This window comes from Dichomitus squalens (genome assembly GCF_000275845.1).
Source record: "Dichomitus squalens LYAD-421 SS1 unplaced genomic scaffold DICSQscaffold_1, whole genome shotgun sequence".
NCBI lineage: Eukaryota > Fungi > Basidiomycota > Agaricomycetes > Polyporales > Polyporaceae > Dichomitus > Dichomitus squalens.
Window position 1 is genome coordinate 3,211,371 of NW_006766883.1, and position 15,310 is coordinate 3,226,680.

Below are 15,310 nucleotides of genomic sequence, written 5' to 3' on the forward strand. Positions count from 1 at the left end.
GCTGAGAATAGGAAGATGGAAGCGCTTGCAGCTACTCCATTGTCGTGGCACAAGGGGTGGTTCCAATGTCGCTGACAAGTTAGCGAGATTGATGGGCGTCCGACTTGACAGGATTCGGAGCGCCGTAGATGCTACTGAGAGACATGATGTCGCGAGCTTTCCGCGGGAAAAAATGGTCCATAAGCGTCTGTAGTAGTGAGGATTACTACGAAGACCTGATAGAGACTACGAGTGTACACACCGCACATCTACTGGATGAACCGAAGAGACTCTGCTTCAAACATGATTTGGCAGTGCTAGCGTGGTGCGAGCATCAGGAGCCATTTCACGATGAGGCGGCTAAAAGGACTACAAGCGCGAGGGCACAGAAGAGCAGTCTTGTATCTCTGCGGAGCTACGCCAAGTACGGTGTGCATATACCATCATAATATAGCCTCAACAAGATAGCGACAGCACCTAGTAAACGGACAAAGAGTTACTTACCCCTAGGTGCAACACCCCTTGCCGAGACTCGATTTTTTTTTCGCGCGCGTCTCCTGCGCTCAGGTAAAGTAAACTGCTCTAATAGCCTGGGCGATTCGAGATCCTCATGACGAAGTTGGGTAAGCGACTCAAAACTTACTTAGTGCGGATGCGTGATGATGGTGGCGTATTCCTCGTTGAGCGTACGGAATTTCGAAATTGGCAAGTGCGCTAAGCTCATCAGAGCTTAACCCGCCGCACTGGCCTGCTGGTGCCTATATCCGATGTGGAGAAGGTAGAAAGATACCCAGTCGACAATTGCACCGTGAGCCAATCTTGAATCAATCCCAGGTACGGCAAAGCGATCGAACTGGGATGTCGTGCGGAGGGCAACGCCAGAGAAACTGGAATTCGCGATCGCTCACTGCAGCCATCGATGTTCCTATAGCTGACTGTAGAATCTCTGATTGTGAACCGATTTATGGAGCCTGAAGCCCGTAGTCCTGAAGACGAGCATATGGATGATGTGTTATATCGGCCACTGGAGCATTCGTTGTCTAGGGGATACATATTGTGGCTTGACGTGCCCCGACGCCTCACGATGAAGGAGCTATGGAAATTCTGGGCTGATCCTCGCGCATCCCCACTCAGCAGAACGGCCCCGCGTTGACCTTCACCTCAAACAACTTGCTGTCATTGATCCTCCTTTGGCTGCCGTTGTTCCTGTCTTTGCTCCTTCAGCCTGGATGGAGTGGGGAGGATCATGCTCAGCTTCTCCTCCGTCCCGACCCCAATCGAAGGTAGGCGTCGCAAGGCAGCAAGCACCCCTGGGCCAGAAGATGGGGCCCGCGATGCGAGCCGCAGCCCCCAACACTGGATACTCACCACCAAACTCTTGAGGATTTCGCGCAGTATACATACATAGAACCTCTTGGCGCGGTAATACGTTTTGCAGCGCGTGGCGCGATGGTGGGAAGTTGCCCAGAACAAATGGGACTAATGTGATTGACTTTCAGCATCAATCGGGCCAGCTGATCTACTACTCTGAGATGTCTTGCAGTAGCCGACGCCACGGACGATCGAATTCGGCATGGCCTCGCGTTTGCATTTCCTCCTGTCAAGACGACCCATACGACGAGCGAGCAACGCCGTTTGACAGATGTTCTACAAATCTCATAAGGGTGCCTACAGGGCCGACGTCCTTCCTACGCGCCCTCCAGGACAATTCATGCTCGCTCCTTGCGTGAAGGCTCACTGGCAAGGACTTGCCCTGTACGATGTCATCACCAGTGTCCCTTGCTGCCAATGTCGACCGCGAAACCCAACTCGCCCACTCCATGGGCGCCGTGCTTATTGGAAGTCTGGTTGGCTTGTTGTGAGTTTTGTCCTCAGTTTTATACCAGTTGCCATCCCCCAATTTTTCACATCCGTTGTTTACATTGCTAGCCTCTCGGGGGCGGTGACGATGCAGGCCTTTCTGTACTACCAGCTGTATCCTAAGGATATGCTTCGAATCAAAGTAATGGTAGGCTCCCCTCTGCGCACAGCAATATTGACTCTGGAAGCGCCGTCTTGCTCATCATACTGTCTCTCAGGTCCTTGTCGTCTGGTATCTATCGTCTCCATGGGACTATGGCTGACCTCGAGCTGACTTGATGCTCAGGGTTATCGATGCTCTGCACTCAATCATGACCATGAATGCCAATTGGCAGTATCTCATCCAACGATTCGGAGATTGGGATACCACCGACGAGATAACGTGGTGAGTTGTTTCGATGCCCAAGTAGGTCTACCTTGAATGACACGCCTACGCTGCAGGTCAATAGCGGTGTGTGTGGATACTCAGACCTCCGTTTCTGAAGCGTTGATTGGATGATCGTGCGACTAGGTCTCGGTTGCGTTGACGGTATGTCAATGGTCTTCCTCGTTCACGCCCGTACCATTGAATCTAGGTGCAGGCCACAATCACTTTCTTTGTGCATTGGTTGGTCGTCTAAATCCAGGGTCCTAGCGCCGTATCGTGCTAATGTCATATCTTAGCTTCTTCATTCACAGGATATACAACCGTAAGTGGCCGTGCGCTCAGGCATGCTGAATCATGGTAATCGACTCCCTTCCAGTGAGCCACAAGAATATGTACATCACGGCCCCCTTGGTTTGTGTTTCCCTCCGCATGCGACGGCAGCGACCATGCGTTACTGACAGACAATTTCTGTTTCAGGTTGCATTGGCGCTCGTCCGTCTGGGTAAGTACAGTACCAAACGAGCACAAGGACTCCCACCTCTGACAGCACCTCCCGATCCACCCGACAGTAACCGCCTGCAGTAAGCATTTGTTCCGCTATCTCGCGTCCGCCCGCTCGGCTGATATCTTCGTCACGCTCAATAGTTTCGACATCGGAGATGTGCGTACATTCTAGTCCGGTTCTCAATATCTCCTTGACAGCCGCCCCGCGTACGTAGGATCCGTCTGAGAAGTTACTCGGGTTTCGTTCATGGGTATGACGTGAGTGCATTTACGGTTCAATCGGAGTGCCACTTAGTTGACGAGCAGTGGCTGCGCTCTTCGTTCAGTATGTGTTCACGATTGGACTGTCGACTGCCGTGTCCCTGGATATCTTCATCACTATTGGCCTCTGCTATTACCTGCGACGGGGACGTTCGCCGCTCAGCAGGTGCGTTCTACTCATGTACCTCGGTGGCGTGATCTCGTATTCACAATTCTGATCCGACGTCTAGCATGGACCGGATCATCGACACCATCACACTGTACACGGTGGAAAATGGCATGCTAACATGGTGGGTCGCCTTAGTTCTCCTGAATTTATCGCTCGCTCTTCCGTGTTCCGTCTGCTCACGCCGCATGCCTTGTTCAGCATTACGACCATCGCGTCGCTGATTTGCGTAAGTTTCCCGGACATATCGCATGTTTGGAAAAGTCCCGTACTGACTCCGCACCACCGCCGAAAGTGGGTCACGATGCCCACGAATCTCATATTCCTCGGGCTCCACTTCGCAATCAGCAAACGTGCGTATGTCGTCTCAGTTTCCCGAGCTAGCGGGTCGCTCCCAGAACACATTAGAGTTATGTTCTGACATAACTCAATCTGCTCCCGTATCCCGTCTGCGCCGCTGTCGATGGTTCAGTCTACGCCAACTCGTTCCTCGCGACGTGAGTTTGTTTCATACATTCCGCTGTGCACCACCCCCAAACCATATCCCTCCGGATACTCACAAGCGCTGATACATATCTGATGTCGCGGATAGCCTCAATGCCCGCAAGTCCCTTCTAAACAAATCCCAAGGCTCCACGGGAGATCATCCACTACCCGTTCTGTTCCCCAGTCATTACCCTGCCCGGCGTGCGACCTTGGGCCCGTGGTCGGTAAGTTCTGCACTTCTCTTGAAATCTCGTCGCTTCTCTTCTTGTCTATGTACCTGACCAGTGTCTGCTCCCTCTCTGTCGTGGTCTCGGATCTTGAGAACCTCCCTCCCTGCTCCCCTGATGCCGGTCCCGCGACTGGGGCGGCCGCGTTTCGCTCCCACTGCCTCTCCCATGCTCGCAAACCTCTTGCCGCTGATCCTTCGACGCTGATACCTTCCGTTCCAGCAAAGGAGCCAGACGGAGACACACCTCCAAGTCACCATCGAGAAGACCGTCCAACGCGACGTCGACGAAATCGAAGGCGGCTCGACCCCGCGTGGGGCCGTCTCCCGCTCCGGACGAGAAACGCCGACCATTGACCTCGACGACCTCTCAAAGAGCCCGCCCGCTGCGTACCTCGGAGAAGAGCGAGCACCCTTGCAGACGGACATATCTTGGCGAACGCGCCCGAAAGGGCCGGGTTCCTTTTGACGGGGAGCCCTGACCGAGAGGCACCAAGGATTGTACAGTAAACCCCCCGTTCACGTTGCGAGACTCTACTCGCTGTGTATGTATCCCTTTCATTGTTTGCTTGACTCGAATTGGTGTACGAGTCGCAGAGTGTTTACAATTGCACGCAACTGGCTACGTAGCCACGAATGCACACAGTCGCGCGTTCGCTTTCGCAGTTACAACACAAGCGTGCAGTCGTGTAATCGTGGAGTCGGGTAAGCGACGCTAAGTATCCTATTCCTAGTTCTTAGTGGCCCCTGCAACAAAGCTCTTTCCTTGCGCAATGTAGATCGACTATAATCCAAATGTTCTCTACCACTTATCCAGTTCTCAATGCGCGCAAAACGAGTCTACTCAAGGGCTTTGCAGGATGTATAGACTTTGGCCTTGTCCTTCGCCGAACTCCTGCCGGAGGGCGCTCCAGTTACAACTTACAATAGACGCGCAGTTACACGACTGCGTGGCTGCATACACACAGAGCTTGGCGAGCTTCGCCAACAATCGACTGCGTGAATACGTGGTTACGCAGCCTGCTACGTAGCCAGTTGCGTGAAACCGTAAACGTTCTCGCGAGTCGCGTCTGTCCTTACATTATTACAATGTGCTAGCGCCGCTTTGATATGCTCGGGGACTCTACAGTGGGCTCCATGTACTAGACGACCTCCTGTATCCTACAGATATTCTTGTCGTATATAGCAATCGCTTGATGGTGTTGTACACATTTGCGCGCCCTCGCTTACTTGCCCGAAGTCGCCGGCGGCCAAGGCTATTGGTAGTCGTCCTGGCAGATAGCTCGAGAGCTCGGACCGGCGGGCCGGCAATTTAACCGCATCCATGTCGCTGTGCGCACGCACTGCTATGGCAAGGCTGGACTCAGACAACAATATACCTCGCACCATCAGTTTCGTCTGGTATCTTCTTTCCCGCAATCTTGCCTCTCGCCGTCAGATTCTCGGCAGTGCTCCTCAACGCCGTCATTAACAGCCTGCTTAATATCGTTAATCGCCGAGTGTTCACAGTGACACCCTCCCACCGCCATCGCCCGCGAAGTTGTCCATCTCTGCCACCTGTTCTATTGCCAGCTCACATTACTGTTCCGCGATGAACGCGGCCCACCCGACCATCACAATCGACCTGGTGAGCGTCTTCCCTCCCACTCTCCAGCCGCAGCTCGCTGTACTCGTACTGGGGCGCGGGAGTGAACACGGACGGAGAGATCTGACAAGTGCGCAACTTCTCACGCGGGTAGGCAGGTGCTCGACCGGCTGCAGACGAAGGAGGTTCTGCGCGCGATGCTGCACGCGATACTGTTCCACCGGCTGTTTGGCACGATCCGCTCGCGGACGTTCGAGGTGCTTGACGTGACGATGGTGAGTGCGCGGGTTCTCGCTCGTTTATCCATTCCATGCTTGCCGCGACATCGCGTGCCTGAACGGGGACTGAGGTGAAGCGGGACGAAGCGGGCTCGTTCAGCCTGCGACGTGTGCGGAGGTGGCAGGCGGAGAATGTGGGGGAAGCGGTTGAGGCTGCGCAGAGATATACAGCATGCTAGGAGCAGGGAAAAATCTTGGGAGATGGAACCCCGACGATGACGGCGATGTACGGGACCATCAGTGGCGGCCGCAGACGAACAAGGACATGTATGTCGATGCTGAGAAGGTGGTTATGTGCACAGCCGGGTGTGGACGACGAGGAAATCAAGCAGCTCGTTGAAGATAAGGTAGACGCGTTTTGGAAGGGCGTAGAGGGCGATGCGAACAAGCGCGGACAGGTACGTTCTGTCGGTGTTTGTTCTGTTTAATCTCGCACATCTGACATGTGAACTTGACCTATGTATCTCGCCACTGACGGTTACGTTCGTTCGGACTTACTCGGATTTTGCCTTCCTATGCGTTCTCGCCGTCCTCCTTCCGGAATACCAATGGACTGCGGACGCTGGATGCGCCCGCGTTGATGCTTCTGCCCGCCCAACGTAACTTGACAGATCTTGGTGACGTTCTCAGAGAAGCGGCCAAGGAAATCGTGGTTTCTTATAGGAGAGGTACGTCTGTCTATCTGTTGTATCTGCGCCTCGGCATTCCAGAGTCCTGTACATCTGTCTATCTGGCCTGCTGCGTCGAATCGACGGGGAAGAGCGGGACTGCGCCTCTTCCCCGAGGCACCGGGCTCGGGGCATTGTGGTGGTTCGCAGTGTACCCGTCCGGCTTTTGTTCTTCTAGTTCCCTCTCCTGCGGTCCAAGCCCGGCAGAGCGGATTCGGCTCGTTTTTCATTCACATATGTGGCCTTAAACGTTGAATGGACGGTGCTGATGTATTGTGTAGGAAGAAATCCCTTGGGAGCAATGGTGCGTAGCAAGTACCATTCCGTGCCTTTCCCCACACTGAGATAGTTTGTGGATGCAGGGTCATCAACGCAGAGATCCGCCAACCGTCAGAACGAGGTGAATATCGCATCGCCCTCACCGCAGTTGGTCTCATTCACTCGCTCCATTGACTGATGCCGCCGGCCTGTCAATTCCTGCTAGAGCGCCAGAAATTTAATTCAGACCTTGCCTCGACCTTGACGAAGAGCCTGCAGACGATGCTGACGCACGCGTCGTCCGAAGGCGGGCGGTCCGCGGTACCTCTCATTACGAACGCACAGAGCATCTCGCCGTTCCCTATCAAGATTGCCGTCAAGGTTGGCGGGGTCGAGGTGGCGTAATGTTATCGCGCAGGGCCGCCGGCCCAAATTCGGCTCGGCCTGGGGGAGTGGGGTAACCGGTGGACGGGTTGTAGTCCCGGGGAGGGACCAGTCTATAGTGGGAATATGTTGTGGAAGGAAGGAATGTGAGTGCGGCCGGTGAACGTGTGTCCTCTGACCATTCGCTGAGCTGAAGCTTGGACAGCGGACAGAAGGTTAACTGTATTATTAGGAAGCTCTGTCCCTCAAAGGCGCAAGTGCTGCTGTATACCTGACCGACAAAGCGTGCGACGCTGGCTGTGACGCAGCTGTAGGCTGCCGGCGGCCGGATGGCTTCTACATAGAAGACGATGCAGAAGTGTGTCCTGATAAGGTGTGTAGGCCGTAATGGGCGCTTCGAGTACCCAATAGGGATGTGTTGTGCACGAACGTGCAAGGGGAGGCTCTGCGTCTACCGTTGCCCGAGGGTCCATTCCTCCCGCGCCGCCTTAATTTCCTGTAGACCCGAACCGATGCTCGTACCTTTATTCGAGGTACCGCCCTCGCCTTCGGCCCCGACACTGGATGCGACTACGGAGCAGTTGTGGCTGTTTTATAACGCTGAACCTACTCAAACCCTCCTGGAGCCTTCGCGCTCCCTCTCTCCGTCCCATACAGGTGGTTTGACTTCTAGTCTCTGCGGTCGCCATCCATCACTTCTCTTATCCCACTAGTGCCACGCGTACCGATTTATATAATCCCGGTCCCTCCGATTACGAATTCACCAGCTAAATTGTCTCCGTCCCGACCCTGCGAGGATGTCTCCTTTCTCGAAGTCCAATCATCGCAGCAAACCCGCATCCCTCTCGCTCTCCAGCTCTGGCTCCACGCACTCCGCTTACACATCCATCTCCTCATTCTCGTCTCCCTCGTCCTCAGTCTGTTCACCCTCGTCCTCACATTCGCGCCAGGACACGGAGGAGAGCATACAGAGCACCCTTCACCCGCCCAGTGTCGACTCGGGCTACGCGTCGAGCTCAGAGAGCCGTGGCTACCTCTCGCCCCACCCCGATTACATGCTCTCCCGTACATATGAAAATTGGAAGATCGCCGACGCGGCGACACAACGCCTGTTCGTCGACCTCAAGTCACTCGAGGAGTGCAAGGAGCAACTGCGGAGAGCAAACAAGCGGAGGGTACAGGAACCGAAGAGGTGCGCTTCATGCTGTGTTATTGATTCTCACGCGTGCACTGAGTCGTCTTGGGTACATGCCCCGATGGCCCGTTGCGCTTCGTCCTCGTTCACTGCGCCGTGCATTCTAACGTCGTTGCGCCGCCGCATTCTACAGTCCGAATCCGAAGCGCAAACCGTCCCTTCTTACAATGCCCTTCAGGAAAAGGCCCGTCGAGCAGCCGCCCGTGACACTCCCCCCTCGTTCTCCTAGTCCGACACGAGACGACCTCCCCACCGTAGAGCATCTTCAAGCTCAGATTGACATTCTCACGAAGCGGGTGAGTGCCTTTGTCGTGCGCATCATGGCGCCAATATTCCACGCGACTCTGAGTCTCCCGGGCGTCGCTTGCTCATCCGAATCGTACAGATCGAGGCGACGCAGTCGGCGTCGGAGCGGTTGGATGCATGTTTTGAAGAGCTGCGGAAAGTGTTAGACGACGGGAGACCTACTTCGTGGAGGAGCTTCACGTGCGTGCTCTCTCTAGTTTCAACCCTCGTGGAGTCTCACCAGTGGCTCCGCTTCGACACTGTAGGAGCAGCTCCAGCGAAGACGGCTACCCTTCGGGCCATAACTTCGCAGACGATTACACGCGCGCACGGAGGACAGTCGCAGCTCGCGACCAGGCGTATAGTGACGTGAGTCGTTTGTTTCACAACGCACTGTCTGCGAAGAATGTATAGGAGGTACGCGCATTGATAGCCACTGACGGCATCCTGTCCCTCGTCCAACAGAGCAAGGCGATGACGGCGGCCATGCAGCACGCGTGCCATGCGATCCAGTCTGCGCATCACCATTACCGGCAGGCGATGGACCTGCTCGACGCGGTGTGTAGCCCGAACAAACACAGGTGGGAGGCGGTCATGGGCGATGAGCAGAGTAGGCAAGAGACGTATCGCGGTAAGTCTTCCCTTCCTTCTCGACCGCCCGGGGACGCGTCTTTCTCCAGGAACAGGCACTGACCAGGACCGTGCTTCACGCACGCGGCGTCCACAGAGGCGGCGGACTGGGCGCAGAAGGCGCAGATCTGCTTCAACGAATGTGTGCGGTCGCTCACGCCACATTGGGAGCTCCTCAAGCAGGACGAGCTCCAAGACTGCAAGGACATTGAGCAGACTGGGCTCCTCCAAGCTGTCCAGCTCTACAATCTCATGTACGGCGGCAAGGTCCTGCAGATGGGCATCACACGTGCGTGTCCTACATCCTTACACCCCTTCTCTTCCCCTACGCCGGCTCGCCCGATCATGAGTCCCATGCCCTCCCTTTCTCATGATTGAGCCCCTTTCCATGAACTTTATCCTGACGTTGACGGCTTGACTGACGTGTCTTCCTTACGGGCGTCCGCAGAGCAAGTGCAAGTGATGATCCAGAAGCAGGACGCGATGTTCGAGCGGCTGACCAACTTTGCGGTCTGGGTCCAGAACTGCACGCAGGAGTGCAGCGTAGTCGAGCTCGAGGGGCGCGAGAAGCGCGATGCAGCACGACGGCACCTCGTCGAGCTCTGGGTCAAGGCGGACAAGGAAAACGAGAATTTCTCGCTCGTCGCGCCGAGCATGAGCGTGCATGTGGGCTCCGGTAACGCCTATTGATCTGACGCGTGGTGATCGTGACCATTCTCTCGTGGTGCTGTGCGGTCTTTGGTATGGTTTCGCTTTATATGAGATTTTCATCCTCGCTGTGTAGAGGGGCAAGTCATCGGGCTCCCCGCTCGATGCCCTCGTCTTATGCCATTAGCACTCGACGTTCTCTGCTTTACGCTGACTATGCGTATCTTATTTTCCTTCGCCTTCACCATGTTCATACTGGTTGCTTTCGTAGCTCGTTGCCCCATTTTCAGCCTAACACTCCCGTTGACCATCGCGCCTGATCCCCGGCTCCATCATCTATCCTGAGGTGCTATATGCGTAATCAGTTGTTCACCTCACTTATCTCCTTGTTGTATCGGCTGTAGGATACTGGTGTGGAAGCTACCAAGATGTCTTGTTGCTCGTTCGGTGTCTCATTTACCCACTGTATACCACAGCAACCTGATCTCGCTTTGCTGACATATGGCCCCTGTGATCCTACTGCATCTAGTTATATCAACTCACACTGTCCTCACGATGTTTTACTCAATACATCCGCTAACGCAGATTTCGGACAAACTATCTGGGCCAGGCCATCGAGCATCGAGCGGAGGCAGTGGAGACAGCGGCCGCCCGCATGTAGGACAGCGGGAAGGCGAGTCGATTGGAGAGCAGTGTGCTCCGAGTCATGCGATAATGCTAAACTCCAGTGCCCGGGTCCTGCCACACGTGCATGGGCGTCTATCCCGTGTATGTCAATGGCCTCGACTGGGAAGCTGTCGTTCACGGCACGGTTATCTTCAATCGACGTTCATCGTCATCGGACTCCTCGGGAAGTAAGTGTCGCAATTCATCAGCACGTCCTGGACCAAGCCTGATTGTAACGTGTCTCAGTATTTAGCTCGTCATCGTACTCGGGAGTCTTCATCATGACGAAGGGAACATCACCAGTACCTTTCGACATCCTGAGGCAAGTATTCGACGAGATCAGCTTGCTCGCTGATCTAGCGGCGGCGGCGCTCGTATGTCGTCGTTGGACAGAACCGGCCCAGATGGCTCTTTATCAGCGTCCCCTTTCGTTCGTATTAGCAAAGCCGCTATCCGAAATCCCTACGACCACATCGCTTTTCGCGCACACCATGGAGACATGCCCACACCTCCGGCCCCTCCTGCGCGACATCTCCCTGATTCTGTCAAGCTACTACACCAAAGAGCGTACCGGCTGGCTGCAGCTAATCCCGGAGAACACCATATGCAAGTTTAAGTACACTGCATCCGTTCCCGACAGTTCGTTAATTCACAACCTCGCAATATTCGACACACCTAGCCTGCTCACCGTAACGGAATTCACTATCGGATCTCTTTTCTCGATGGACGAAATCTCTATCGTCCTGTCCCTTCCGTGCCTCACACGTCTCACCCTGGAGTACAACACCTCCTTCGACGGCCACGTCGACCCCGCCCTTGCAAGTGCGTCCAGCGTCAAACATCTAATACTCACATCCCAAATCAATTGCTGGTGCCCTGGAGCATTCCGCGTCTTCATCGCGCTCGCGCCGCGCCTCGAGTCCTTCAGCACGAATGGGCCGTTCCACGACCAGCGCTACGCGTCTTGGCGAGATTGGATGGAGGCCGAGATCGCGAGCCACGGCCGGACGCTCCGCACGCTCATCATCGACGCGCGAAAGATGGAGACGCGACCGAGCACACCATTCCTCGACGACCTCGCGGAGGACAACGCGTCGCTCGTGCGCTTGCGGATCTTCCCTGGAGCATATACAGCCCTGCTGTTCGGGCGCCTGCCTCCCACTCTGGAGGTGTTGGAGGTCGACCTGGCGTCCCGCGGCGCTGACGACTTGCAGCCTGGCGAGCCCGCATATGAGGCGCTGCTGGAATGTATCGGTCGTGTGAGGGAGGCGCGGGCTCGTGCGGCGCTGAGGGAGGTTGTTTTTAGGATGTTTCCTGGTGGCGCATATCCGACTTTTGCGGAGGTGGCGAAGGCGTGCGCTGCGAGTGGGGTCAAGTTCAGGTGCGAGCGGCCAAGTTTGCAAGCATGATTCCGCGTCTTCTGATCTGCACTACGAGTTTCCACGATCTTGCGTTGATGTACCGCCCTTTGCTTTCCTACACAGCGAGATAGTCTCATCGCGAGCGTCGACAAAGGTAGGTACGGCCAAATATGCTACTCAATTATGGGATAAGAGTTGGTCCTCAGCCGGCAATTAGGCAGCGATAAGAAGCGTCGGAGTATTGCTAGCAAGGCCTCCGACAAATCAACACATCTATATGCGCGTTCTGGTACTAGACGCAGAGATCAATCGTCAGTTGAAATACAGTTGAGAAGCTGTAGCGTACAACGAACCATATCATAATCACTGGACCCATCACCAAGCTGCCTCAGGAGACTTCCTCCAATTTCACGGAATCATGCACATCCGAGCACTTAGCGAACAGTATTCACTTCGTGAAATTAGAGCCTTGATAGTATAGTCGCCGCGTCGCGGTCGTAGGGTCCGAATAAAATAAGCAGTCATTGTTATCGAGGCATTCAGTACATCAGACAGAAGAACATGTATGAGATGATGAAATGCGCCAAACAAACCATCTGCGAACCAAACCCTTCTACATGAGCTTCGCGCAGATACAACGCGGAGACAGCATAACCGCTTGCATACTGGATCAGAGAAGGCGCTTCTTTCCCTTGTACTCGCTAGAAGCAGGTAGGTCAATTTCCTCGGACTCCTCGTGTCCGGGAGAAGGTAGGCGCGAAACTGCCTTTCGGAGGCGTTCAAGGATCGACAGGTCTTCCTGAGGTTCCATTTGGAGGCGTCCAAGGTTGAGCTGCAGCCGTTCCTGATTCATGAGACGCCTTTCGGCATAGAAGTAGGTGGGGGGGAGATGAGAACTGCTGGGTCCCGGTTCGTCCTCGACCATCAGCGAGTCCTCAACCTCGTCCTCCTCCTGCTCATAGCCGACACTGGCGGGGCTGGCGGATCGGCTGTATGATGTGTCCGACAGCATTGAGGGGTCTATGAAGTCTTCCGAACTCGCGAGGTCCCATAGGGCTCTAGCGGATCGTCCTCTCGAGATCTTGGACGTCCTAGCCCTCGAGGTTTTCTTGCCCCGTCCACCTGAGCCCCTCGAAGCGCTACTTTGAGAACGCTGGGACACTCGACTGCCCCCTGAGCGACTGGCAGCGTTGTCGCTTGAGACTCCGTCAAGCTTCCTTCGCTTGCTGCCGGAGCCCGGAGCACCCACGGGTTCCGTGGAAGGGTTGTTTGACGACCTGCTGGGTTGGTCGTCCCAGACGAGGTCAGGACCATTATACTTCCCCTCGTCCAGAGGCCACGCCTTGGACTCTGCCACTTTGCGCAGAACTCTGTCCATCTCTTTGTGATGAAGGAGTGGCGACCTCGATGCGTCGGGAGGATCTTGCCGAGCGTCGTTCCTGGAACTTGAAGACTGTTTGGAGTGGGGGGAATCCGACAAGCCCGACGCCTCCGACAACTCCGACTCGGTGTCGCTTCTGGATTGCACTCCAGTGTCGTCTTCGAGGTCGTCTAGTACAAACACATCCTGGACGGGAAGAATATTGAGACTAGTTTCGTTTGCGAGACGAGGGAGAGAGAGGTGGTAGTAGTGGTTCTTGCAGAGCGCAGCAAGCTTCTCAAGTGGTCGAATGAGAGGATGCTTGTCAGTCAGCTTGACAAATAGCTCCCCGTCCTTGATCTTGTTGTACTTCACAATGCTACCTTTCTCGGGATCATCATCAGAAGCAACGTCGTATACGCTGGCGATATGTCGAAGGAGTTGACGGCGATCCGAAGACAGCGCGTTGGGAATGTACTTGAGGAGGCACCAGTTCAGGACATGGACAAACGATTCAAGGTCGTCAGCGAGGGTGTGTGGTCTGCCGGGAAACTGCTGCAAACAAGCCGACATGAATGGCCACGTTCCCTTAGCAGAAACAATCAAATCAGCCATTTACGTCGCATCTCATAGATGCCAACTTACCGATCGGCCCTCTTGGGTGGCGGGATATTCCAATTCAGCTCGCGTCTTTGCAAGGTCCCAGTCAGCAAGCAGACCAACGCGTTGATGTCCAGATTGATGGATCAAGATGTTGCCAGCACTGACGTCTCTGTGCAGTATGCCGGCCTTGCTCCATGCTAGATAATGGGCTGAATGACTATCGTCAGCAACTGTGTGCCTGGAAAAGAAAGAGAAGAGAGAGAAGAGAAGAGACGAACCCCTAAACGCAGTATAAATCACTTGGACCAACTCTAAGGATTGTGTGAAGTCCTCGAGGCGAAGACAGACTTCCCACAACACTAGACGGACATGATTACGAGGTAGATACCGAGTGGCTGGTGTACGAGTCTGTTGCTGTCTCCCTTCGAACTTCACGTCACCACCTCCTAGAAGGGTGGGAATGTACAGTTTGCGCTTCGGGATCTTTTCGCGGAGCTGCAAGTAGATGTCGTACTCGGACTGGGTACGTCCACCCGTGTCCGGCCGCCAACTGTCCTTGATGAACACCACACGGTCGTTCGCCATGTCATACGCCACGAACGCCTTCGTGCCTCGCCCAACGAGCGAGCGACCCATGAAAGCAGGCTTTCCGACGAGGAAGTGCCGTTCAAGGATAGCGTCATGCCGTGACACGGCCTTCTCGCCGTCTGAGAACGGAGCGTCGATGGTGATCTTGTTTGTGGGCCACCCAGTGGAAGTAGCGTTGACGAGAGCCTGAGATTCAGCTGAGCCGGGGGTGAAGCGGGCGGACAATCCTCTGAACAACTTATCCTCCTCTGCAGAGGAAGGTACGACGGTAGGATCATAGCCGCGCTCCATACGTGTGGCTAGAGATAGGCGATAGAAGAATCTGCCAATCACCTCTGGACGTTCGAGGTAGTCGAACTTCGAAGTCATGGTGATGCCCGTGCGGTCATATCGGAGTAGACGCGCTGTATCATCGAGGATGACGATAGCAAAGCAGAACAGCCGGTGCTGCCGATTGAGGACTTCAATGCCATAGTCAATGAGCTGACCCCTATCTGACTGGTGAGGGAGAGGGAGGGGCGACGTAGGTGCGTCGGCGGTAGTCATGGTCGTCGAGGACGATGTCTTCTTGACCTCGATCACAACCTCGATGTGTGGCCAAGAGACGCGAAACCTATCGCCGGCTCCAGCCTGACTATGAGCAGGGCAATCCACCGGGTAGATGCCTAGATCAGGACAAAACGTGTTTGTGCCGGATGTGTGGCGGGGTCCTGACGCAGTAGGGTCCGGAAGACGATGGGTACAACGAGCAGTGTAGGCTATCCAGCCGACCGTAGCGAGGGAACTGTTCAACCCACGAGCCTGAAACCGTTTGTGAGTGGTCACGATTTGCGATAATGCTATCGAATAACGTCTTACTAGTCCAGGGTACATCCCCTCTTCTTTGTTGTCGAAGTCAACCGTCCATCGCGAGAAAGTGGTTCCTGCGGGAGGATCTCCTCCTGGAAGGCAA

At 55.1% G+C, this 15,310-nt stretch overlaps 6 protein-coding genes across 6 annotated transcripts; 4 read left to right on the top strand and 2 right to left on the bottom strand.

Annotated features, from left to right (window-relative positions):
- The first annotated feature begins 1,681 nt into the window (after window positions 1–1,681).
- Window positions 1,682–4,361, top strand: DICSQDRAFT_77174 (uncharacterized protein). The gene is made up of 20 exons (XM_007360763.1): window positions 1,682–1,837; window positions 1,909–1,987; window positions 2,058–2,071; window positions 2,126–2,224; window positions 2,281–2,290; window positions 2,351–2,368; window positions 2,421–2,446; window positions 2,503–2,528; window positions 2,583–2,617; window positions 2,684–2,708; window positions 2,776–2,787; window positions 2,852–2,867; window positions 2,926–2,968; window positions 3,037–3,137; window positions 3,202–3,261; window positions 3,339–3,366; window positions 3,433–3,490; window positions 3,610–3,634; window positions 3,730–3,847; window positions 4,073–4,361. Exons 1-20 carry the CDS (start codon window positions 1,740–1,742, stop codon window positions 4,316–4,318), a joined length of 1,137 nt encoding a protein of 378 aa, XP_007360825.1. The 5' UTR covers window positions 1,682–1,739; the 3' UTR covers window positions 4,319–4,361.
- A 1,020-nt stretch (window positions 4,362–5,381) lies between these two features.
- DICSQDRAFT_131783 (uncharacterized protein) lies at window positions 5,382–7,168 on the top strand. Its single transcript, XM_007360764.1, has 7 exons — window positions 5,382–5,476; window positions 5,593–5,709; window positions 6,015–6,110; window positions 6,324–6,380; window positions 6,662–6,684; window positions 6,743–6,780; window positions 6,865–7,168. Exons 1-7 carry the CDS (start codon window positions 5,441–5,443, stop codon window positions 7,041–7,043), a joined length of 546 nt encoding a protein of 181 aa, XP_007360826.1. The 5' UTR covers window positions 5,382–5,440; the 3' UTR covers window positions 7,044–7,168.
- A 651-nt stretch (window positions 7,169–7,819) lies between these two features.
- On the top strand, window positions 7,820–10,227 carry DICSQDRAFT_177063 (uncharacterized protein; the record flags this gene model as incomplete). The annotated part of the gene is made up of 7 exons (XM_007360765.1): window positions 7,820–8,214; window positions 8,351–8,513; window positions 8,603–8,703; window positions 8,769–8,871; window positions 8,968–9,133; window positions 9,230–9,421; window positions 9,581–10,227. 7 exons carry the CDS (start codon window positions 7,820–7,822, stop codon window positions 9,820–9,822), a joined length of 1,362 nt encoding a protein of 453 aa, XP_007360827.1. The 3' UTR covers window positions 9,823–10,227.
- A 304-nt stretch (window positions 10,228–10,531) lies between these two features.
- DICSQDRAFT_177064 (uncharacterized protein) lies at window positions 10,532–11,905 on the top strand (the record flags this gene model as incomplete). The annotated part of the gene is made up of 2 exons (XM_007360766.1): window positions 10,532–10,634; window positions 10,693–11,905. 2 exons carry the CDS (start codon window positions 10,532–10,534, stop codon window positions 11,853–11,855), a joined length of 1,266 nt encoding a protein of 421 aa, XP_007360828.1. The 3' UTR covers window positions 11,856–11,905.
- Window positions 11,906–12,477: 572 nt separating this feature from the next.
- Window positions 12,478–13,194, bottom strand: DICSQDRAFT_151701 (uncharacterized protein; the record flags this gene model as incomplete). Its single annotated transcript, XM_007360767.1, has 1 exon — window positions 12,478–13,194. Exon 1 carries the CDS (start codon window positions 13,183–13,185, stop codon window positions 12,478–12,480), a length of 708 nt encoding a protein of 235 aa, XP_007360829.1. The 5' UTR covers window positions 13,186–13,194.
- A 209-nt stretch (window positions 13,195–13,403) lies between these two features.
- On the bottom strand, window positions 13,404–15,000 carry DICSQDRAFT_96873 (uncharacterized protein; the record flags this gene model as incomplete). Its single annotated transcript, XM_007360768.1, has 3 exons — window positions 14,049–15,000; window positions 13,813–13,979; window positions 13,404–13,755 (listed from the first exon to the last, which is right to left on the bottom strand). Coding segments are annotated over exons 1-3 (1,374 nt in total), but the record flags the coding sequence as incomplete, so codon positions are not given.
- Window positions 15,001–15,310: the final 310 nt, after the last annotated feature.

Excerpts from the sequence above, each read along its gene's own strand:
- DICSQDRAFT_131783 (XM_007360764.1), top strand. The coding sequence starts at position 5,441 with ATGAACGCGGCCCACCCGACCATCACAATCGACCTG. Across the intron at positions 5,477-5,592 it reads CGACCATCACAATCGACCTG|GTGCTCGACCGGCTGCAGAC; the intron begins GTGAGCGTCTTC and ends GCGGGTAGGCAG. Across the intron at positions 6,381-6,661 it reads CGTGGTTTCTTATAGGAGAG|GAAGAAATCCCTTGGGAGCA; the intron begins GTACGTCTGTCT and ends TGTATTGTGTAG.
- DICSQDRAFT_77174 (XM_007360763.1), top strand. The coding sequence starts at position 1,740 with ATGTCATCACCAGTGTCCCTTGCTGCCAATGTCGACCGCGAAACCCAA. Across the intron at positions 3,262-3,338 it reads GAAAATGGCATGCTAACATG|CATTACGACCATCGCGTCGC; the intron begins GTGGGTCGCCTT and ends TGCCTTGTTCAG. Across the intron at positions 3,848-4,072 it reads CGACCTTGGGCCCGTGGTCG|CAAAGGAGCCAGACGGAGAC; the intron begins GTAAGTTCTGCA and ends CTTCCGTTCCAG.